General features: G+C 45.7%; 1 protein-coding gene across 3 annotated transcripts in view; it reads right to left on the bottom strand.

Moving 5' to 3' along the window:
- Positions 1 to 24748, bottom strand: part of LOC144179335 (cytochrome P450 2G1-like) — a 93136-nt gene that overhangs the window by 44983 nt on the left and 23405 nt on the right. Inside the window, exon 1 of one of the 3 annotated variants that reach the window (XM_077707627.1) lies at positions 5138 to 5274. The exons of 1 other annotated variant lie outside the window; for it this stretch is intronic. In XM_077707627.1, coding sequence (XP_077563753.1) covers positions 5138 to 5167 — 30 coding nt within the window. In that variant the 5' untranslated portion in view covers positions 5168 to 5274. Of the gene's footprint in view, positions 1 to 5137; positions 5275 to 24748 lie in introns of those variants that run through there. One more of the 3 variants, XM_077707630.1, reaches the window with a different exon arrangement.

Below are 24748 nucleotides of genomic sequence, written 5' to 3'. Positions count from 1 at the left end.
ATCCGGTCATTGAGATGTGAACCAAAACATACTGGGTAAATATATTTTAAGCAGACCTATTTTTCTGCAGCGGGGCGGTTTTTAAACGTATTAATTGTCCGCAAGTCTGGCGTAGGTGTGGCACTGAGCAGATGCGCGGACACGAATTTGACCCGGCTGCGGCTAAACGGTCGCTAACTTTCTTCTCCAGTGAATTACTGCCTATACTTGTGGAGTGTTTGTGGTTCATCTGAGACTTGATGGTGACATTTTTTCCCACCTGAATAGGATCATTTCACGAAGCTCGGCGTTAAGAAACTGAAACCAAAATCCACTCCCAGCACTTTGTTCTCACAGGAAGCCATTTAAGCAGCACAAGCCACCTGCGCGACACCATTAGGGATCTTTCTTCGAACAAAAGTTTTATATGGTGACAGCAGTTCATTTTTGTGATACACCTTATTGGTTTTCTTGCTAATCATTGTGATACGGTTTATTTTCTGGCTTTGTTTCGGATGTATTCCCGTGCCAGTGCCATATACAAACATGTCACAATATCTTCCAGTACAAAGCAATTGTGTGTCCCCGCCTACATTAATAATAACTGTATGCGGCCACGTCAGGTAAAAAAGGCACTGCATCAGTAATCACTTCTGCAATTAATTGCATTAGCAATTTGTATATATATATATTGTTCCCGGAGGTTGGGGATTTCGTCCACTTTGTGACAGGATGTCGCTGTGGGGTATGACAGTCATCGTAGGCGGAGAGATATCGTAATAAGAGGGTAGTACAGCATCAATACAGCTTGTAAGTTAGAAGTTTACGCTTCTCTTTTGGAAACGAGAGGGAGTGTGGGAAAATTAAATTGTAACCTGTATCCGCCATTTTTCTGCGCTAGCAACAGGTGCAACAGGTCAGTAACTATTTAAGCCGCTCTCTTCATTTTTATTTCGCTCTGTAACCAGAGCCAGCAATAGAGGAGGAGAGGGTGACAGAGCGGAGATAACGCGCGGGCAGCCTTCGGAACGCCGGCCACGTTGTATTGAGAGGGGGAGAGCGCCAGCTGCAGCCCCGGATACATGAAGACGACGAGAAAGGGTCGAAATGACTCAGTGTCCAATTATTTTTTGCGAATTTTTCTGCATGAACTTACCCGCGCGTTACAATTGGGGGTGCCTTAGAATCGCGCAAAAACGGTATTCTGCCCCTCTCGGCCCGCCGACTCAGCCCGCCGAAAGAGTCATGATGATGATGATGATGATGATTTCTATTGGTTTCCCCTTTGTATCGGGGTGATGACATGTCATCTTACCAAAAAGGACTAATATACCTATGTTTTACACTCTTGGTTTAATACTAGCACTGCTTAGGGCAGGCACAAAAAGCTTATTCGGCACAAAATACTTTTTTTTTCCTGTTACACGTGGTAACTGTCCTAGGCAATATTCCCCTCTCTGCTTTTCGTCCACCAGCATTCTAATCTTTTTGTCCCCTCGACAGCCTTGAAGCTAACTTCCTCTGTGATACCCTTAAATCCTAGGGCTTCTGGAAGCCCAATATTCCCTTCATGTAGATTTGGATGGATACCCTCACATTCTAACACTATGTGCCGCATAGTTTCTGTTTCTTTTCCGCAGACCACGCATACCCCATCATTTTGTGAATACTTCCCCACAAATCTCTTAGTTCGCAGGCAACCTGCTCTAGCCTAAAAAAATCAAAGCACTGCCAGTCAACCTACCCCCTGCCCCCGGGTCGACTGGCTCGCCGCGACGACTCTCCGACCAAACTCGCCCGCTTATACAAGGGGGTTGAATAGAAAACACCTGTTTTTTTCTACTCAACGCGCCCTCGTGGGGTGAATATAAACGGTGCTTCTGTCTCTAAAATCATTGGCGACTGCAGCGACTGCGTGTAGGCGCTTAAAATCGAGTATGCCGCCAGTGTGTGTGGCAACAGAGCAGGAATAGAAACGACCATGACAAAAGGACGACAGTGCTAGCGGAAAAGAGGAGCGACAGGCGGCCAATGACGCTGCGTACGTGAGCAAACAAGACAACTGAGGCGCTTAAAAGAACTCTGCAACACTTCAGATTAACGCGTTCATGCTTTCCTTCGCGTCTGGCAGCACTGCGAAAGCTGTAGTTAACCCCAGCTCAGAGAGGCGCAGCGTGATTTTTCTTTTTGTAGCAGATACGCCTTCCGTTTCTGCTTGGCTTGTGTGTATTTTGTTTTAAAGTGGTTATCGAGTGCGTTCATTGCTACAACTCACGTCTTTCCAGCGTAGAAGAACGGCAACACCGGAAAGAGAAAAAAATCTTTTGAGCAAGTTTTTAAAATATCGGATGGGTATGAGGCAGTACTGTTTGGATGAGGTACTTTGCCTCCCCTAATCTCAGTACCGGATGTGTTAATTGGTTGACTACGTTCTGTAAGCATTTAAGATTTCGCAAAAAGGTGAAGTGTTGCAGGGCTTCTTTAAACCGCTAGTCGCGGTTGGGACGTGGTGCGAGGGGTGTTCGAGAAATGTCGCGTTGTGGACTTCTGAACCCGGGGAAAGGAGTCATCTCGGACCAGGCTTCATGTTCGAGAAAATTAGGGGCAAGTCTATTACACATTTTGTATATCCACCAACGTAGTAGCTGACAAATTTCTCGAACCTAAGGGGAACGCACAGTAGTCCGATTAAAAGAGCAGTCGGAAAAACCCGCGAGTGATCACTCCTATGGGATAACTGTCGGTTCCTGGGGAAAGTCCGGAATATGCAACAAGCCCAAATTTTTGTCGGCTACTGTATTTGCAAATGCCTTTTGCTCTCCTTTTCCCCCAGTCTATGCCGCAATTAACACTCACTGCTTCATGGTGTACCTGAAGGGCTCTTGTCTCGGTCTTTTTGGAAAAGGGAGCGTTTGTCATGAAAGGCGTTTTACAACTCACCATGCAATGCGCATGCCATTTGCCGAAAAATAAATTATGGCGCCGAAACGACTGCCTCTACCTTCGGTGTCCCTGCGTAATCTATCTACTGGATATCAATACTCTCACTTAGCCAAGTACGACGCAGGTTCCTTCAGGGAAACAGTGTTTATTGGAGCGAACTTGTGTTCCTCTAAGAACTCGAAAAGATTACACAAGCGGCGATGGAGTATTCAACAACATGGATTGCACAGGCTACTGTCGGCGAATGGAATGCCGTGGTAGCCTTGCGAGCCTTTATCCTCCGGCGTTAACCCTTCGAGATCTATGGAGTCAGATCCAGAACGTTGGCGATGAAGGACTCAAAGACAAACATCCTAATCTAGTGACGACAGGTGATACACTCTTATAAAATCAGATAGCCTGCCCGGCATACAAAAGAACGACGGAAACGCCAGAACTACTAACGCAGGTAAGACAGCCGGGCACGGCCAGACACTGCCAACAAAACACACAAAAACTAAAATTACGCCCATCTTCCCGCGAGGGAACCCTGATGTGATGCGACGCATCAGGGGGGAGCGTTTGCGCTGACGCTGGTATTGGATTGTGTCAGCCCACTCGCCGAAGGGACCGTCGCTTCCATCACGTCTTCATCGGAAGAATCAAGTCAAGCACGCAGTCGTCAATCGAAGTCACGCGGAGTCCAACGAGAGCGAGCGCTGACTGAACCGCCGCAGCGCGCTACCCGCTTTATATTCACAGCGCCTGAAGGAGAGGAGACAGCGGAGGAGAGTCGCGCATGCGCGCACTTGCGCGACGGAAGCGGAGCGAAGCGAGCGAAGCGCGCGCACGCAGCTGTTGTTGATGATAATGAGACGGAGTGAGAGTGTTGCGCACAGCTGTCGGAGAGAACAGCGGAGGAGAGTCCCGCATGCGCAGGTGGCGTGCGGACGCCGCCGACGCCGACGCAGGAGGGACATGCTTCAGAGCAAGAGATGCGTCGCATCTAATAAACAAACCAGCGGGTATAGTTCGCTGCAGTATATTGTTTCTTTGTTTTTATTTTTTATGCCATAAAAATTGTTTAAGTGTATAAGTGGAAGCATTGTGTATACAATGCTGCCAGGGTAATTTTGTACAATTGAAGATATTCATTGTTGTGTACATGTACCATTCGTTTCCGTACGTTTCACGCTGAAAGTCAAGGTAAACGGCCTGTGGTGACGATTTTCAGCTTCGCTTTTTGCTTTTTATAGTATTTCGAAAATATGGCGCGCATGTCTTGTACAGCTATTTTCTTGGTAATTTTGTCTGTGTACGTAAAGACCGTGCCGAATCGGCCGCCATTTGACCCCTCTACCACGCATCACTGATGATCGGTTCCAACGTGACCGCAAGAAAAACCGAGAATTTTCGTGCCGAACAACCAACACGAGGCCGCACACTATGTAAAGAGAAATGGAAATAGCAGAACCCGCCGCGGTGGCTCAGTGGCTAAGGCGTTGCGCTGCTAAGCACGAGGTCGCGGGTTGGATTCCCGGCCGCGGCGGCTGCTTTTCTGATGGAGGCGAAAAGCGAAAACGCCCGTGTGTATGAGATTTCGGCGCACGTTAAAGATCCCCAGGTGGTCAAAATTAATCCGGAGCCCTCCACTACGGCGCGCCTCATCGCCTGCGTTGCGTCGGCACGTTAAACCCCACAATCAATCAATCAATCAATCAAATAGCAGACATAGAAGGGGGCATAATTGTGCATGCGCAAGGCGAGACAAGCGGGATGACAGTGATTGCTGGGTGTCAAAAATTAACGAGAACGGAGGGCTGAGTCTGCGTAGGTCAGCGATCACTCCGTCAGATCCGAAGCCACATTGCATTGGTGGTCAACAACCTATTAGGTGCGAATAATAAGGATCATTTTGTAACTAAAATTTCCCGCATTACTTTAGGTACACGTGAAATATATATTAGAGCCTCAGGAAAAACTGAGAGAGATGTTTGCAGATACTCCTTACAAGCAGTACCACAAAATATCCTTCATAAATGTTAACTTTTATGCAGTAGGTAATCTCTTAATTTAGACATCTTTGTTTAGTTGTAATTAGGGGCAGAACCGGCCTCTTATTTGTGCATGCCAAATTGGCTGCATGCCGCAATTTTTAAAAAGTGCGTCCCAGTTAGAGCAAACAGTCTCGGATTGGCAGTAGCACAAAAATTGCTAATGAAAAAGCGGCGCTTACCAGGATAGGCGCCAACAGAACTAGAGCCATCTCGACAACGCTTCCAGTCACCCACCCGTAGCGCTCGCTTGACCGTCGGGGTTTGAACAGCTTGCGCGAGCTGAGCCTCTACACTTTTCAATGAGCGGGCAGTGACACAGATGAACTGCTCCACCGGATCCAGCTGCGTGGATCCGGTGGAGCAGTTACTCGGCCACTCGGCGCGCATTCCACATTTCCCTTCACTTCGGCGTGCTCACAATGGCGGTGTTCTGTATGGCGTTCAAATGCGCAATTTAAAACATATTATTTGACGCGTGTCTTCTGCTCGGTTCTAAAATGCAGTGCGCAGATATTTTAACAGTGGATTGAGAAGCAAAGGACTCCAAAATGAACCGGTTGTAAACTCAGGTCTTCAAATAACGTCCTTTTTATGTTTTTCGCGAACATGTCAGTGAAGATCACAAAATATTCACAGGCCGGATGAGCGTGCATACGATATACCTCCTGCCTTTTTCGCTGGCAAACATTGTTGCTAAAATTGATGAAATGTTTCGTAATAACTATAGCGGAATGTTCCAAATGGACAGTTTTCTCGAGCATGCTATTACGTGAACCGATAAACACTGACAGAATACTGAAGTCCGAACCACCAACCGAAAAAGGGCTAACAGTTTCCTTCGTTCACCCCTAATTTGATTCATTAGCTCCCACCAATGTTTTTTAACCTCCTTGCCTCCCACCGATAAATAATGTTTACGTGGGAGTTTATGCCATGCGTCCATAAGATGCCATACAAATTACCGGGATTTTTTTACCCATTGAGCGACCACTAATGACCATGTTAAAGATAGTTCAGATGCCTATATTTCCACACAATGCTGGAAGAAATATACGTCTTGTAATCGTTTTAAATACCGAGGACCTTGAAGTAGGCGTGATTCCGCTCTTGAAGAACCCTATTCTTGGGAAGCACAATATTATTTCATTCCGTCCTCGCTAACCCAGATAGCATGATGAGGACCGCACATGATGTACGGGTGAGTTCTATTGTCAGCATCCAAAACAATGCCAGGAACGAGAATCTCTTCCTGTTGCGGTATGTAGTCTGAGTTTCCTCCCTGAAATCAGGAGTGCAACGACAGCAGCAACGAGATTCCACTCCATAATAACTGTAGCGAAAGAAGACCAGCGTCTGGCTTCCCATACGGTTATTGAGTCGACTAGCCAGGTAGTGACCGTCTATCCTCATCTTCCTCTCCTCGTAGTGCCGTCCCCTGGCTGCCCATCTTTATATCTCAACATACTCCCGCAGCCGCCAAGTTGGTCAGCAACTAGCTTCAGCGACACAATCCTGATGCAAAGGCGATGTGGTTGCGAGCAAGGAGTCTAAAAGCGGTTCAACTGCTGTGAGACACACAAGAGACCACGCTTTAGGCCATTCGTCATGAGGGAGCTGCTGGTATCGAACGGGTACAGCTTACCCGGGCGGTCAAATTTACAGAGAGCATGCGGTGAGCGCAGTGGCGTTGGCGTTGCGTCCACGTCTGATACTGCTTCCGTGAAGTAATCGGTGTGCTTCTGCAGCACATCCGTTTTCTTCGCGAACCACGGGACTTCGCTCTCGTGGGACCTGTAGACAGGGTAGAAAGGCGCATCCAGCGTCGACTTCTGCTTGCTGAAAAAGGGGTGGCCACCATCAAAGCCTCTGTTCTGCTTCGTCACAAGAAAGCCTCGCTACCGGGTCTGGACCAGCGCGGCCGACGCTCGCTTCAGGCGTCGAAGCTCACTCACGGAGCGCCGGAGAAGCAGATTCTTCGCCATCACGTGAAGCCGGACCACATTTTGTACGGGCGTCGTTTTCGCATCCGGATCTAGTAAAACTGCCTTCGAAGTGCTGGAGGGCTTCTGAAATGTTGGTAAGAAGCGAGCGTTGTCGTCAATGTGAGGGTCGCCACAGGGTCGCCATCGCATGTGACATCATGGGCAACGAGGTAGCAGACGCCCTTGCCAAGGGTGCTGCTCACCAGGCAGCGGTTCCTGCCTCCCGGGATGCGGTGCCATTCGACGCTGCAAGGACTATCCTGGCCCGGGTGGTGGAGGCCCTGCATTCAGATGCTCGAGTGGTCAGTGGTCGAACCCCACGGGTCCTGGCCGGACGCATCAGCAGAGACGCCCGCTCGCTCCTGCTTCGCTTGCGGCTTAATTGCTGCAACGTGGGAGCCCGCCTGCACCACCAAGGCCACCGGGCGTCCCCCACCTGCGCCGAGTACCCAGAGCCCGAGACACTCGAGCATTTACTGTGCTCTTGCCACCAGCATGACACCGCGAGGGATGAACTCCGGGCCGCCCTCCAGTGACTCGGTGCACCAAGCCACAAGCTGGAAGATTTGCTTTTCCCAACGGGTACGGACGCCTTCCGACGGGAGGTCTTCCAGCCCCTCCTCAACTTACTGGTTGTTACAGGACTAGTGCATCGTTTGAGGCCGTCGGGCCTTGGACGAGACGAACGCTACGTAGGCTGCACCCCACTCACCTCCTTCTTCCCTCTCTGTCTGTCTTCCTATCCTTTGAACCCCCTTTCCCTTCCCTGGACTGGGTTGTATGAGGGTGAACTCCCCGCTGAGTTCAACAATATCCCCAGTTCTTTGCTCTTCCCTGCCTTCTTAATAAATCACCACCACCACCCGGTGCGAAAAAGAAAAAAAAAGAACTGGCTGTTAGTCCATGTTTTGTGCGTGCTTGTAGATTTTTATCAATTTGATCACTACGAATAGTTTTTTTACTAATTTGAACGCTAAAATTATTTTTTTGTCAATAGCGAATCAGGGCAACCCTGGCCACACCAAACCGTGGCGGGCGAATTTGTAAACTCTCAAGAGCCTTTCCGAATTGTCGTGTAAATCGGCGGAACTACTTCGAATTGGAATGGCATTTGATTTTTTAAGTCTATTCGACTGAATTGTCCTTTAAACGCTCGTGTACACACTTATAACTGAGGCATATTTGGGTACTCGTAGTGTCAGGCACACAACCTCACCCACACAAACTTTCCTTAAGTTTTCGTCGTAGAGGGGTGCGTGCCATGTAGCCAGAAGGAAGGTGGGTGATGCCTATTATTAAAAAATAGGCAGCTCACAGAGATGAAAGAGTACGTTTCACTTTGTGGACTGCGGCTGGAGTGTGCTGCATTGCCACCAACCGTCGGCTGTGGAGCGCCGAGTTCTTGCGGGGAAATCTTGTTTAACAGTGCCGGAGCAGAGAAGGTCAACGGGCCGGCAATTTTTACGGAGTCTTACCCTGGAATGTGCTCGCTACGCAATGTATAATACGAGTTATCGGATGTACACGTGACTTGTAGCGAGTAGGCGTTAGGCACAGACAGATAAAAAGAGCATACTTAAGAACGGCTGCGAATTCTTCAGCTGTAATCGCGCCAAAAGCTATCACGTGACACCACAAACAAGCAATAAAATATAGGCGCTGAAAATGTCGACTGTGTTTTCTAAGCGTCACTTTGACACGTTGGATGCATCCTTCAACGAAACATGAGAGCGTGGCCAATTCTTCAGGGGTGACTACAAAGGAATCAACTTCGGCGAAAGGGTTCAGGAGCACCCATTCGTAACAACTCAGGCAGAACAGCATGGTTGGCCTAGAATACTGATTTGGGTACGTTCAGTATTTTTAACGAAGAATTCTGTACGAGGAATGCGGTATTTTTACGAGAAACAAAAGAAACATGGCTTTTGGATGAATAAAAGGCAGAAGGTTGACTCAAAAAGGCCAACGTAACACTGCCTTGTGCTCCGTTTTTAAATACCGGCACAATTACATGGGCTTGTAAAAAAAGTTCGCTTATTCGCGTGCAGGTACAAAAAATTTAAATTGGGTAATACAAGTCAGAACGTTTCTCCGTAAAAAGCGCAAATTTCTCGCTGTGCAATTAGTAAATACAGCGTCGCGGGTGACTGAACTACCCAATTTGATGAACGAGTAAGCATTCTCTCTGGGAACGACCGAGCAGAGATAACGCGCGGCGAACATTAGGAACAGTGGTCACGTTGCCATGGAGACAAGTCAGAACGCAGAAAGCCAGTTTCCGCTGCCTCGACGGGTCTTTACGACGCAAACGACGGAATCAACGCACTCAAAATCGAATCTGCAGTCAACGCTGGCGGGAACGGGGTAAGAATGGCAATGACAAAGACGAACGTCCGAAAATGGTTGGCATAAGAGGAGCGACAGGCACCCTAGCGCCACTGCATATGAAAACATGCGCAAGAGCGGAGACGGTAAAAGCGCGAAACAGGGTTGGCATGGTGTGCGATAGGCGGGCGAGAAGCGTCGCGTTTTTTATCTCTAATCCCGGAGCAAAGCGTGCACCCGAGTCGAGCGTCAAGATTGAGAGGACTAGGGACGAGGCACGCCTTTATAAAGGTGCAGGAACGATGACGGGCGTGATGGAGAAAATTACGAAAGGCGAATGCACACGAGCTTTTATTAAAAGCCAGCTTGCTTTTCATTTTCTCGTGACAGTTGAGGGTTCGGGGGAGGAGAGTTCGAAATAGGCTATGTATAAACAAACGCATCAAGTGAGATCAACGCGCTTTAGTAATACCAGCATTGAAGGACTCTGGTAATACTGACAGTAAAGGATTGCGGCTGTTCGTTTATATAATAAAATTTTAGAAAGTTCAACGAAAGTAAAATTAGAAAGGCACACAAATGTCCAACGCTACAGTGATATAGTTTGACGAAATTAATATATTAAAGCTAAACGGTTCAAAGAATGTCTGGGACATTCCGTGCACGAATGGGCCGCATCCACACGCCCTGCACTGAATCGTCCGTGCACGGAAATATCCGCACCGAATCATCCTGTACCGAAATGCCCTACACCGATATCTCCGGATCCCGCGGCAATGAACACCTGCTGCTTTGTTAATGTACCTGGCGGGCTCTCATATCTGGTGTGCTATTTCAGAAGGCCGGAGTTTGAGCGACACTCGGGCAAGGCGCAGCTGCAGTAACAATAATGATCTCCCTATATTATTTCGAGGAGGGGTTAAACTGAGATTTATGCTTCTTGCTGATATTGAGGCGGGGTAACAGGTCGAGGGCAGCTCGCTCCAAGGATGGGAGAGTAGGGCATGGTGCATCTTTCAGTGCCTTCTCTAAGATTTAGCTATAAGGAACGTGCAAAAAACATCTGATACACACTTAACCAGATTGTGAATAATTCATGCGTTTTATTGACCTTTTCTCAAAAACGCCCTCACAAAGACAAGATTTGAATAACCGAATTACAAGCTATCAATATTCTATATCTCGACTTTTAACCTCTGTTCTAAACACTCTACCATGCCATCTTCAAGAAAGAGTGGATAAGCGCGAAAGCTCCGTCCAATCAAAGGAAATAGCTTCCGATCGATCGCCAGACATTTAAAGACCAAATTCGGAAACGAAGAACGAACTCATGCTATGGTATTTCTTGCACTAAGAACACGAATCTGCAGACACTCTAAATGTATACCCGTACGTCGTTTATGAGATAAAGCTCAACTATTGAATCCCTTCTTCACGACCAATGGTGTATTGCCTTTTTTGAAAGCGTTCCTTTTTAATGATTGCAAGTAGCCGTTTTCATACAATGGACGCGCGGTTTCACGCATGCGCCGAGTGTCCCGAGCTCTTATTAGAGCTGTGTCCGTCGACCGACAAATCTATGGGGACAAATGTATTCGTTTACTGACACGACGCCATTGGTCCCACTAAGAAAGCTTTACCTTTAATACATGCGCAGCACATTTAGAACCGATCAAGACAGGCGTTTCAACTTAAACCCCGTAAACAGCGTATTTGTCCCTCATACAGGAGCAGAGCAGTTTAGAGCAAAGACAAGCTAACAAAATAATACAAGGCGCGTCGTGTACAGTTCATGCGACTGACAATCGTCACACAGCTGCATCCGGTGGAATCCCTTTCGGTATTTGCCAGCCGACTGCCAGTGTAGAGGTTCCAACTCCGCACAGACTATTCAGTCCTTTGCACTCAGTCGAGCGCCACGTGCGGCTGGTTGAAAGCGTTGTCAATATTGCCCTATTTCTGTTGGCGCCCATTCTTGTGAGCGCTACGTCTTCAGTACCTATTTCGAGAACAACCGGACCACTAAATGTAGGAGGAATGTTAATAACTGCGACGTTTATTGTACCTCCTGGGCAAAGGCTCAATTCCCTGTCAACAAAAACAAGCTGTTCTGCACCCAATTACAAGTAAACTAAGAGTTCTTGGTTTCGACATTGATTGCTAGCTGAATAAAAATAGTATTGACGAAGGATATTTTAAAGAAAGCCTTGAAGGGGTCTGCCAATTTTTCTGAGTGTCCTCAAAAGCTCCGATGATAACTCGAAATATTACAAATATGTAAAACAGAAAACGTACCTCAATGTTCGCACCTTATGGGTAGCTCACCATGCTTCATGGACGTTCTCGGATGAGTGTTTCCAACGTGATGTCGGTTCTGACATACATAAGAACAAAGAGCGCAAAAAACAGGAAGAACTCACCCACAATAAACGAGCTCTACTTGTTGTACTTGTTATTGTTGTCCGTTGTAATTGTGTTGTTTGGTCCCCTTTCTGCGCTATTTGTTCTTAAATATGTACCACCAACTCAACCGCATTAATCTCCTGCTGTTTTAGGCCCCTTCTCCGCGATCCATTTGTGTGTTTTGTTAGGCCTCAGCAATCACTTACATCCCGCTTTTCTGAGCACGCACGAAGCACATACACATTTTTGCAAGCGATCTTCTGTCTATTATATCCTGTTCTTTTCCCTTACACTGTGGCGCCATGAAGTTTTTTCGGCACCGCAATTTTTCGACCTTAATGCTTTTGGTCCCGTCGACCCCGGCAATCAGCTCTGCGTGGTAGAGCGCTCAAAATGGCGGCGAAATGGCGTGTTCATCCTAAAGGACGGTCCAAATTATGTAGGCTTGCAAATAGTACCAATTCGGACTGTCAAGAGCGTATTTGTGCGCAAATGAGTGAGTTTTAGAAGTTGAAGTTGTGTCATTTGTCATCGAGTGTGTTTTCACGGTGTGGGAAGAACGCTTCCATGGGAAAATCTTGTCGTCTTGGCCGCTCCCATCGGATCGGGCTAGAGGGAATTCCAGTTCGTACCGACCATTCCCGCGAAGGTGGTACCATTGGCTGACGGTGGTCTGGGGACTTCATTTCAGTTTGGTGCTAGGTTCTTATCGCTGTTAGCGGGCACGAAACGACTACTTCGTGACTTACACGCTACGCGATCGACAAAGTCGACGCCATGGGTGGGTATGGCTTGGGGTGCTACCCCGCGCCCACTAATGGCCTGGGTGTGTTTGATTAGCATTTTAACTCGGAGGAAACTCGACAACGGTTTTGAACTCGGGATACCCGTGGCGGCCGCTGCTGCGGCGGAGTTTATTGTTATGGTCACCATAGGGAGCATAATTCTACCCCAACAGATCGTTTAAACGATGGAGGGATTTGGAGCTAATTTATATCTGTGCAGTGCCTATGTAGTCGTCTGGCGACAGACTCCTCTTTAGGACGACTTAGAGGCGACTTTCGCTCCATGACCGCCGAGGAGCGAGTGTTGTGTGCGCTGTAGTTTTGCCCGACGGGCAGCTTCCACGGAAGCATTGGTAACGACAGCACCATCGGCATCCACCAGTCGACAGTCAGCCGATGTATGCCCAATATCATCGCTGGAGACGTGTATCCGTGACCTTGCCCTTCTTTTAGGTGGTTTGGCGGAAATCGTTTCCGCAGGTTCTACCGCGCGTCTCTCCGTATGCAGCCGGAGCACGGGCTTCAGTTATCGTCTGCTCGTAAAACTCTTTCCAACAAGGTGTTGCCTGACCATGCGTTTCTTCAACGTCCGCGATCCACACAGTTTCTGTTGACGCGTTGCGTGACGCACATTTTCTGTGAATACGTTACTGGAACGATAGCTTATACATATATACTTATAGAATCAACGGCGCCCGTCTATTGTCAGAGGCGATCTCTACATAATTCAACGGTTTTTGTTAAGGGTAACTGTCGTATGGCAGGACGAAGAGACTGAAAAGCAAGTAAAAGGTAGAGTGTAGAATTCCAGTAAACGCGTGATGCCAGAGGGAGGGTAATCAGGAGCGTGAAAAGCTCGAAGGAAGAGAGGGGAATTAGGGGATCGAAGAAAAAAAAATGGCTGTGCCAAGCTTCGTTGAACAATATCGGTGAAGAGCAAAAGGAAAGAGAAGAAACAAATCTGAAAAGTGGTTTTTGTTGTTGCTATTTCTTCCTTAGTAGCACATGCCCACTTAAGGGATTGGCCCGCAGTTGGGACCTTTGAGTACCTAATGTGCCTTGTTGGCAAATTCTTAACCCTTTGAATTTTAAAAAGTAAAAGGTATAGAAGTGCGTGATGCGTGACGCCTGAACGTGATGTCGCGGGAGTAGGACAGGTCCACACCACCCTCGCGGGACCCCGACTCGAGGGAGGCTGTGGCGTGTTCCATTCTGCTTGCTGACGTAATTCACAAACTAAGACGAAGAAACGGAAGAGAACAAACTCACGCAAACGCGTTATGGCGGAAAAGAAGTCGGTCGATGTAATCCGTGACAAAAGACAAAAAGGAAAGCAAGGAAAAAGGCGCAAGTACAATGTATCATTAAAGAAGTTGTTAATACCATTTTAAAGCTTCCTCCTTAAAAGCACGCAAGCAGACTTGAGTGCCCCTACAAAATTTTCCATCGAAACACGGAGGGTTTCGATAACGAATGCGGCCTGAAACTGTTTTTAATGTGACGCGTTTCGCGCTTTTGCGCGAAACGCGTCACATTAAAAACAGTTAAAAACATTAAACATCACGCTTTTGCCTGAACGCGGGTGTGACTCTTATGTGTACGCACAATCTATGCACCCTTCAGCAGGATTTTAGAGAGATAGAAGCTGCACCTGTCTTCAAAACGGCCGATTCTTCTTCCACGACGATATTCTAGACTTTTCATAAGAGAAAGCTGCCAACAACCGTATTTTCAAATTTGTTTTAGCCTCACAGCGATGCCCACATAAAACACTTCATAAGATTTACTGCATTCTCGGGCAACACAATGTTTGTAATGCTGATTTCATGCAACAGGGGGAATGTGGCGTTCATTTAGACAAACTAACTTGCAAAATGCATCGTAAACACCGGCTGATTTCGTTAGATTGCGTGCATGCGTCAAAAGTGAATCGAAGTTATAAAGTCTTGTCGTATATATAAAGGTCTGCAAAAGGACCTAACTAGTTTGCGGCATAACATGTGTTTCCTGAACGGGGTATTAAACAGAAATACAGAAATACTCAATTTATACAAATAACTGGCAAAAATCAAAACTGGCATCAATGTAAACGTGCAAGCACTGCAGAATATTAGAAACCTTGTTCAAAAAATTAAGACCCTGATAATTAGTTTGCCGTAAAGTTTGCGCACGAAAAAGTCCCTGCACCGAAATGTGCGTGCACCGAAATGTCCTACCCCTCATTCCCGCATAGCCGGGAAAAAAGTGATTTTAAGATCCATTCCTGCATCTTTACAAAAGCGTGCCTAGTCCCTAATCCTCTCAATCTTTACGCTCGAACTGGGCGAACGCCTTGCTCCGGGATTGCAAGTCAGCAGCGCGACGTTTCGCGCCCGCCTCTTGCACTTTTACCGTTTCAGCTGTTGCGTTTGCTCACATATGCGGTGGCGCTGGGTGCCTGGCACTCGTATTATGCCAACCAGTATCGGTCAACCAGCATCGGTCAGTACCACATGTCAACGTCGCATACAGTGGAAATACGAGTGAAGTGAAATTCAAAACTGAAGTACAATAATAGCTGAGTCGGCTGCCTCCAGTTCTGGTAAGAGTTTGGTGGGTATACATCGTTCTTGGAATCTGTAAAAACGTGGCACAGAAGCGAAAAATTTCACTGCAAAATTTGGTGCAAGAACACACCTCATAAACTTATGCAGTAACAACAAATACAATGTTTATACATGTTGACTGTGTTTGTATACGAAAAAAGGTATGTATGATTTATAAACGTAAGCAGTAAACAATAAATACTATATTTACACATACTGTATGTTTTTGTATAATAAAAAGGTATCTATGATAATATAATAAACCAATAAAAATTATGGGATGTAGCACGACGAAAGGTGCCACAAAGGAGTGCTCCGAATTATTGTCGACCTCATGGGGTAAAAATTTAGACGGCGGATGTGTAACTCTCAATAGGTTTTTCCTTTTGGATTGAGATCTCTGATACCAGGGTGAGTAGCATCGCAACAGATGTGAAGGACTTTTCAAACAAATAATTTTAAAAATATTCGAAAAAAATATCAAAAAAATATTTTAAAAACTTCTTACAATAACCACTACATAGTGAACAGTCACCCATAAAGGGACTGTTGGCCAGAAGCCCAATGGAGGTTTTCTTTACAGTCGAATGGCACTGCATTTTACAATACATCCTGTGTAATGGTGTCAATTTTCTGAAGGAGCGGCACAGAGTAGTTGCATTCTATGATTTTTGGAGCATACGAAATGGTTGTAGGAATGGGGTCCCATTGATTGCTTTAGCAGTACCACAAATATTGCTTGGCAAAAAGGCAGCTAGGGCCATCTCGACAAAACGTCCGGTGAGCCACTGCTTGCATTAATTCCAGTGCAAATGCTTGGACAGATTGTGCGCATTTGAGCCTCTACTTCATTGAGCCAGTAGTGACGGAACACAAGTCCACCGGACCTGACTGTGTGCTGGTTGTCTGTCGCATCAACTTTATTCAGCTTGCATTTCGCATCTTTATTTGCTTTGGCTTGCTCTACATAGCGTTGTAAATGCCTAAAGAACAAGGGCGCTCTCAGGAGTATTTAGGCCAATGCGTTTGTCTATTTGGGTTTTAAAATGAAGTGCACAGGTATTTGGGAAGAGGGCTGAAAAGGCAAGTCGCACAGAAAACATAGCGCCGTGACAACAAAGGACAAAGCAGGGACGGTACAAGCACTTGTACCGTCCCCGCTACGTCCACTGTTGTCCCCAGTGGAGCGAAATGAACATCCCCATTGCATCCCAATTCCATTCCGAGGAATCAGAAGTTCTCGCAATTCCATTCCTTTAAATTCCTCGGAATGAAACAAGTTAGCCCACTCCCACTCTTGGAACGGACGCGCAGTTCAATTCTATTCCTCCAGTTCGTGAACGTAGAAACGGCCTCAAGTGCTCTACCGAGTTACTGAGGAACGAAACATAAATCTCACGTTATTGTACGAGTGCAAAACCGCAAAAGTGTGCAAAATGTGTCACTTGCCACACAAATTGAGAGGTCGTGACAGTTGGTTATATACCCCGTGCAGAACAACCACAACTTAATGCAAACATTTACCATCAATTCCTCAGACAGAAGCGCGAAAAATAAAGTGCACGCAACTCTCACTGACAGTAGATCCAACCGATCGGAAAATCTCCAAACACCCAAGTTGCAAGCGCAAAACGAACGCATGTGACTATTTTTTTTGCTTTTTGCGCATTAAGTGAACGAATCGTACGAACGATCAAAATCACTATGTAAACGCATCTATGAACGATGAAAATATACACGGTTATGTGGTTCATGAGATAAAGGTAAAGTGATCATATTCCTCGGACCCCGGAGTGGGGCGAGGGGTGCGATGGAGGCGGGAGTGCAACGAAGAACCTGGTACATAGCTTGAATGACAAATTGCACTTCGTATTCCTACATCTGCACCATGCGGACTTACTGGTCATTCAGTTTTTTTTCCTGGCCGGTAACTGATACTTCGTGCTGGAATGAATTGCCCTAAACCGTTCATTTTAGCTGATGTGTCTAGTTCACTTCACTTCACTTCACTTCACTTTATTTCCTTAAAGAACCCACAGGGGGGTGTTACATAAGGGGTGGGTTGTACAACATAGTTTCAAAAGCCACAGGTTAACATTGCAGATGCATAGACACACTTTGAATACAACGTGATGGACAGGTGATTGAAACAACATCGTGGGGAAGGTCATTCCATGCTTTGGCGGCGCTGCAGAGAAATGATGCAGAAAATGTTGAGGTGCCAGATCGGGGTCAGAAGACTTGAAGTGGATGGCCAGTGCGGGGGGAAATGTGTGCGGCGGGAGTGATGTAAGGTGGTTGCTGGAGTGAACTGTGGTGCAACTTGTGGTACAGTGACAAAGTAGCAATTCTGCGCCGAAAGGAAAGACTTGACAGACCGGATTCATTTTTAAGGGATGAAACAGTGACGTCGTAAGAATAAGAATAATGAATGAAGCGAGCGGCGCGAATTTGCATGCTGCGATAGCGTTGATCAAATAAACTTGGTGAGGGCTCCAGATGGGTGACGCGTATTCTAGTTTGGACCTGATTAGCGACTGGTAGGCCACAAGACGCACGTGATACGGTGAGTGACATAGGTGACGCTTTAGAAATCCTAATGATCGGTTGGCTGATGAAGTCATGTTAGTGATATGCGTTCGCCAGGAAAGATCAGGGGTTAATGTTACACCAAGATACTTATAGGATACGGCTGTTTCGACTGGTACGTTAGCAATTTCATAGGAAAATCAGAGTGGAGTTTTGCGGCGCTGGAAGCAAACTAATTTGCATTTGTTAGGATTAAGGGTCATAAGCCAACGGTCCGACCAGTTTAATAGTTCATTAAGGTCATTGTGTAGTGCTGCTTGATCAAATGTGTTGGTTATTTTGCGGTAGATAACACAATCATCTGCAAACGTGGGAAGGTTGTATGATAAATTGTTAGGTAAGTCGTTAATGTAGATTAGGAACAAAAGCGGGCCAAGGACAGATCCCTGTGGCACTCCATACCTAACAGGAAGAGAGTTAGATTTGACGTTGTTAACGAAAACAAACTGAGAGCGGTTAGTCAGAAATGGAGTAATCCAATTAAGAAGCTCAGCTTGTAGATTTAATTGAGAAAGTTTCTTTAGAAGGCGCTGGTGTGAAACTTTATCGAAAGCTTTAGTGAAGTCACGAAAAATAGCTTCAGTTGAGAGGTTACCATCGAGGTTAGCATGCAGGGCGTGAAGGAAGAGGGCTAGTTGGGTTTCACATGAGTGGCCTTTTCGAAATCCGTGTTGAGAGGAATGAAAGAAATTTTTAGAATCAAGAAAATGCATGATATGAGTGTATATGACATGTTCCATGAGTTTCAACACACACTGGTTATAGATATGGGGCGATAATTTAATGGGCAGTATCTTTTCCCTGCCCTGTGAACCGGAATGACCTTCCCACACTTCCAGTCGAGAGGCAGGATACCTGAGGAAAGTGACTGGGAAAACAGCAAAAGTAAAAACTCGACTGATATGTGCTTAGTGCTCTTCAACAGCTTGGATGTAATTTCATCGGTACCCGCCGAGGATGACAATGGTCGACATGGGAGCGGTCTACAATACCGCTCCCATGATATGTGGAGATTCAACTTAGGCAACAGCATTTCCCTGAGGGTTGTCAAATGAAGCTGCGTCATCTCCACAGTCCACATCTTTGGATCAATGAAAAGACTGTTTCCACTGTTGCATGTGTGCCTTGCAAGCACATAGCGTACCCGGCGATTGTCTGTATATATTTGCGTTTATGAAGGACATTCACCCAGCATTCCTCAAACGCAGAAGGGTGTGCTGAGGTGCTAATTGGTACAATGTAACCTCAAGAAAACACTTCAGACATTGAAAAAAAAAACACAAAACACACGCCACAGGCTCCATGTTGTGTGTTTTTGCTTAGTCCCGTTGTCAACGCTGTTTTCTTGAAGTTCCTCCAACGGTTACCTACTTTTGGTTCTTCCATTTCTCCAGATTTTCACTCCTTACACAAGGCTTGATACCCATCTTAATTCTTTCGGCTGAAGGCGGGACAAAACACCGTCCCTCAAGCAGGCTGCTGCGACAGCGGGACCACAGCCACAAAAGCGGGCATGTCCCGCTTAAATCGGGACGTCTGGTCACTTTAGATAAAGGTGAACTAATATGCTCCTTCTTTATGATCGATGCGTGTGTTTTACAACCGTTCTCTTTTCACGATTTTGAAGGGACGACAACCGATTTTTGTCGCGTATATGTTCTCTAGCTCATATGAAAGCTGCAGCGTTTTATATAGCCCGGTAACCACAAGCAATTTCTAAACAAATTGTCGGAAATAATTTTAATTTGGCAGCCAACTTTCTGAAATCGGAAGGGTGGCGGTTCGTAGTGTCGAAACTTGACACTATAATATGTGTCCCTGTCACGTGACCTGCAAGCCTAGCAGCTTCTGTAACTGCTGAAACGTTTATTTAAGTATTGAAAACCTTTTAATACAAGTATTTGTACAAGGTTAAATTGTATATGTATTTCTAAATTTTTTTTTGAAAAATTATAAAAACACGCCGCCCACCGTCGCTGGGGTGCTCTCAGTGTGGCTAACTGAGACTCCATACCCACAATCAATGGCAGCGTTCAGTAAACAGACCCAGTGAAGGAGCTTTGACGATTCTGCCTGAGTCAGCGGCGTTTGTTCTGCCAAAATATTTGATTTCAGTTTGCAAATACGCCAACGGCAGCTTAAAAAAAAAAAAAAAAACGTCGCGCCCGGCGAGACTCGAATTTCCAACCTCCACAACGTGAATCCAGATTCTACTTATCGTCTATCCCAACAGATGACGCATTCGTGCAAACTAGACCATTGCATAAAAAACATTCATAAAGGAACAGGATCGCCCGTGAATCAAGTTTTTTTAGCTGAGGACAAGTTTTTAAATATCGTTTTCATTTCGCCTACAGACAAAAGTATGCTGCCGAGCTACTCTAGGTCATGGTTGCCAGCATTACGGTATTTTTGGGAGGGACACATACCGCTCGTAGATCTAAAAATTTCGATTTAAAAAGTTCTAAGGCGTCATCAGCAAAACCGTTACTCGTCAAGGTGCTTTAAGTGATGCCCTTTCATTCAGGATAGAGAATACATACTCGACAAAAATCGGTTGTCTGTAGCTTTAGGTAACCGTTTTTACACAATGGAAGCCCGGTTTTAGAGAAAGAGAGGAGGACTATTTGCGGTCCCCAGTATTACGCATGCGCCGTGTGTACAGGTATCTTATAAGAGCTTTTCGGTAGAGGAACCGGTCTACGGGAAAATGATTAGCTTTTCGAAGGGGTGTCATTGATCCTATTAAAAAAGATGTACGCACACGTTAAATGGTTACTTGAATGATTTAGGTGAATTTGCAACGTGAGCACTAATGCTACTGTACCAATGCGAGAGACGCGAGGGCAGGGTCACGGAACAGTTTTGCATTCACTGTAGGAAAGTCGCCAGCGCTTCCACGCTGACCTCTGTTTCGCTTGTTTTTTGCCCTGGCACTACCTCAGCGTAATCTATTCAACACAGGACATTATTAACGACCCCCTCATTTAAAGTGACAGAACCATGCTGTGCCGGGAGCCCTGCTAAAATAAACAAGTATCGTGACGCAGTTTGTTATCATAAACGAGCAACCTATACGCAGGAGGAACTAATCAAAATTTTCAAATGAGGCCTTCCTATTTGAGTAGTGGCGATGCTGCAACTTTCAAGTGACTACTTTCAGTCATCAGGTAGTACCCGGTTTAAAGGTCACGTGCACAGAAAGACAGCTCCCAAACCACAAATAAATTTGACCCAACTGGAGGAGATGGCCGCACATTCCGATCGAAGCAAAGCAGGGTGTCTCACTAATAAAAGCTGTCAAAGCACTCGCAAACAAGGGCGCTGATGGAGCCAGAACTGTTCGAAACAAACGTCCTTTGGCAGCCGTTTCTTCTGCTTTGTCGTTTGTAATATATAACGTAATCATACATCCCAGCTGCCCATTGCCGTAGCAGAGCGCGGAGGTAGAGAGCGCAGTAACACATCCGAAGGTCGCTCCTTACGTTTATGCGGGTGTCGGGAACGTGGGGCCCTCTTTGCCTCCCACAATTTTATTTTTGCTGCCTTGATTTTGATTTGCTGGAGCGCCGGGGCCCTGTTGTAAAAAACTACCCCTTTACGGCTGTAGGATGACTTTGATGACAGTGTCGTCTGACCGTCGGTGCTCTGGGGGTGGGGCAGTTTTTGTTATTTGCAATTTGCACCGCTCGTGGAGTAATGAACGTTACAGTGCAAAGGTAGTGGATTCAGTATAGAAAACATTGTCCAAAACAAAAAAAAAAATCCCTTAAAAAGCACGCACTCTCGGGAATTCGAATTTGCGACTTGCAAAACAACTCACCTAGTGCTCCAGACCATTTGGCCACGAGCCAGCGCTTCCAGTGTCGGAAATATAAATCATGTAATGTGTAGCCAGTTTGCATTTTTATTTAGTTTGGCATTTCAGGCAACTTAGATGACTATTCCGTGTATAGCGCTCGATTATAGAGCTCGATAGTGTATAGAGCTCCATAGTGATTTTGATCGTTCGTACGATTCGTTCACTTAATGCGCAAAAAGCAAAAAAAAAAAAATAGTCACATGCGTTCGTTTGCGCTTGCAATTTGGGTGTTTGGAGATTTTCCGATCGGTTGGATCTACTGTCAGTGAGAGTTGCGTGCACTTTATTTTTCGCGCTTCTGTCTGAGGAATTGATGGTAAATGTTTGCATTAAGTTGTGGTTGTTCTGCACGGGGTATATAACCAACTGTCACGACCTCTCAATTTGTGTGGCAAGTGACACATTTTGCACACTTTTGCGGTTTTGCACTCGTACAATAACGTGAGATTTATGTTTCGTTCCTCAGTAACTCGGTAGAGCACTTGAGGCCGTTTCTACGTTCACGAACTGGAGGAATAGAATTGAACTGCGCGTCCGTTCCAAGAGTGGGAGTGGGCTAACTTGTTTCATTCCGAGGAATTTAAAGGAATGGAATTGCGAGAACTTCTGATTCCTCGGAATGGAATTGGGATGCAATGGGGATGTTCATTTCGCTCCACTGGGGACAACAGTGGACGTAGCGGGGACGGTACAAGTGCTTGTACCGTCCCTGCTTTGTCCTTTGTTGTCACGGCGCTATGTTTTCTGTGCGACTTGCCTTTTCAGCCCTCTTCCCAAATACCTGTGCACTTCATTTTAAAACCCAAATAGACAAACGCATTGGCCTAAATACTCCTGAGAGCGCCCTTGTTCTTTAGGCATTTACAACGCTATGTAGAGCAAGCCAAAGCAAATAAAGATGCGAAATGCAAGCTGAATAAAGTTGATGCGACAGACAACCAGCACACAGTCAGGTCCGGTGGAGTTGTGTTCCGTCACTACTGGCTCAATGAAGTAGAGGCTCAAATGCGCACAATCTGTCCAAGCATTCGCACTGGAATTAATGCAAGTAGTGGCTCACCGGACGTTTTGTCGAGATGGCCCTAGCTGCCTTTTTGCCAAGCAATATTTGTGGTACTGCTAAAGCAATCAATGGGACCCCATTCCTACAACCATTTCGTATGCTCCAAAAATCATAGAATGCAACTACTCTGTGCCACTCCTTCAGATGGCCTACTCAAAATTGACACCATTACACAGGATGTATTGTAAAATGCAGTGCCATTCGACTGTAAAGAAAACCTCCATTGGGCTTCTGGCCAACAGTCCCTTAATGGGTGACTGTTCACTATGTAGTGGTTATTGTAAGAAGTTTTTAAAATATTTCTTTGATATTTTTTTCGAATATTTTTAAAATTATTTGTTTGAAAAGTCCTTCACATCTGTTGCGATGCTACTCACCCTGGTATCAGAGATCTCAATCCAAAAGGAAAAACCTATTGAGAGTTACACATCCGCCGTCTAAATTTTTACCCCATGAGGTCGACAATAATTCGGAGCACTCCTTTGTGGCACCTTTCGTCGTGCTACATCCCATAATTTTTATTGGTTTATTATATTATCATAGATACCTTTTTATTATACAAAAACATACAGTATGTATAAATATAGTATTTATTGTTTACTGCTTACGTTTATAAATCATACATACCTTTTTTCGTATACAAACACAGTCAACATGTATAAACATTGTATTTGTTGTTACTGCATAAGTTTATGAGGTGTGTTCTTGCACCAAATTTTGCAGTGAAATTTTTCGCTTCTGTGCCACGTTTTTACAGATTCCAAGAACGATGTATACCCACCAAACTCTTACCAGAACTGGAGGCAGCCGACTCAGCTATTATTGTACTTCAGTTTTGAATTTCACTTCACTCGTATTTCCACTGTATGCGACGTTGACATGTGGTACTGACCGATGCTGGTTGACCGATACTGGTTGGCATAATACGAGCGCCAGGCACCCAGCGCCACCGCATATGTGAGCAAACGCAACAGCTGAGACGGTAAAAGTGCAAGAGGCGGGCGAGAAACGTCGCGCTACTGACTTGCAATCCCGGAGCAAGGCGTTCGCCCAGTTCGAGCGTAAAGATTGAGAGGATTAGGGACGAGGCACGCTTTTGTAAAGATGCAGGAATGGATCTTAAAATACTTCACTTTTTTCCCGGCTATGCGGGAATGAGGGGTAGGACATTTCGGTGCACGCACATTTCGGTGCAGGGACTTTTCTGTGCGCAAACTTTACGGCAAAATAATTATCAGGGTCTTAATTTTTTGAACAAGGTTTCTAATATTCTGCAGTGCTTGCACGTTTACATTGATGCCAGTTTTGATTTTTGCCAGTTATTTGTATAAATTGAGCATTTCTGTATTTCTGTTTAATACCCCGTTCAGGAAACACATATTATGCCGCAAACTAATTAAGTCCTTTTGCAGACCTTTATATATACGACAAGACTTTATAACGTCGATTCAATTTTGACGCATGCACGCAATCTAACGAAATCAGCCGGTGTTTACGATGCATTTTGCAAGTTAGTTTGTCTAAATGAACGCCACATTCTTCTGTTGCATGAAATCAGCTTTACAAACATTGTGTTGCCCGAGAATGCAGTAAATCTTATTAAGTGTTTTATGTGGGCATCGCGGGGAGGCTAAAACAAATTTGAAAATACGGTTGTTGGCAGCTTTCTTTTATGAAAAGCCTACAATATCGTCGTGGAAGAAGAATGGGCCGTTTTGAAGACAGGTGCAGCTTCTATCTCTCTAAAATCCTGCTGAAGGGTGCATAGATTGTGCGTACACATAAGAGTCACACCCGCGTTCAGGCAAAAGCGTGATGTTTAATGTTTTTAACTGTTTTTAATGTGACGCGTTTCGCGTAAAAGCGCGAAACGCGTCACATTAAAAACAGTTTCAGGCCGCATTCGTTATCGAAACCCCCCGCGTTTCGATGGAAAATTTTGTAGGGGCACTCAAGTCTGCTTGCGTGCTTTTAAGGAGGAAGCTTTAAAATGGTATTAACAACTTCTTTAATGATACATTGTACTTGCGCCTTTTTCCTATCAAAGGTTACAGTCATATATTCTGACGAAATTAAAATATTGAACCTAAAGTTTAAAATAATTTCTTGGACATTCCGTGCACCCAATGGTGCGTATCCAGATGGTTCAGGGTCCCGGGGAGGAGAGTTCGAAATGGGCTATAAACAAACGCATTG

The sequence above is a fragment of the Haemaphysalis longicornis genome, unplaced genomic scaffold, assembly GCF_048455015.1.
Source record: "Haemaphysalis longicornis isolate Haplotype H1 unplaced genomic scaffold, Haemaphysalis longicornis Haplotype H1 scaffold_4, whole genome shotgun sequence".
NCBI lineage: Eukaryota > Metazoa > Arthropoda > Arachnida > Ixodida > Ixodidae > Haemaphysalis > Haemaphysalis longicornis.
Note: the sequence above shows the minus strand (reverse complement) of the source record. Positions and strands in the feature narration are given on the sequence as shown.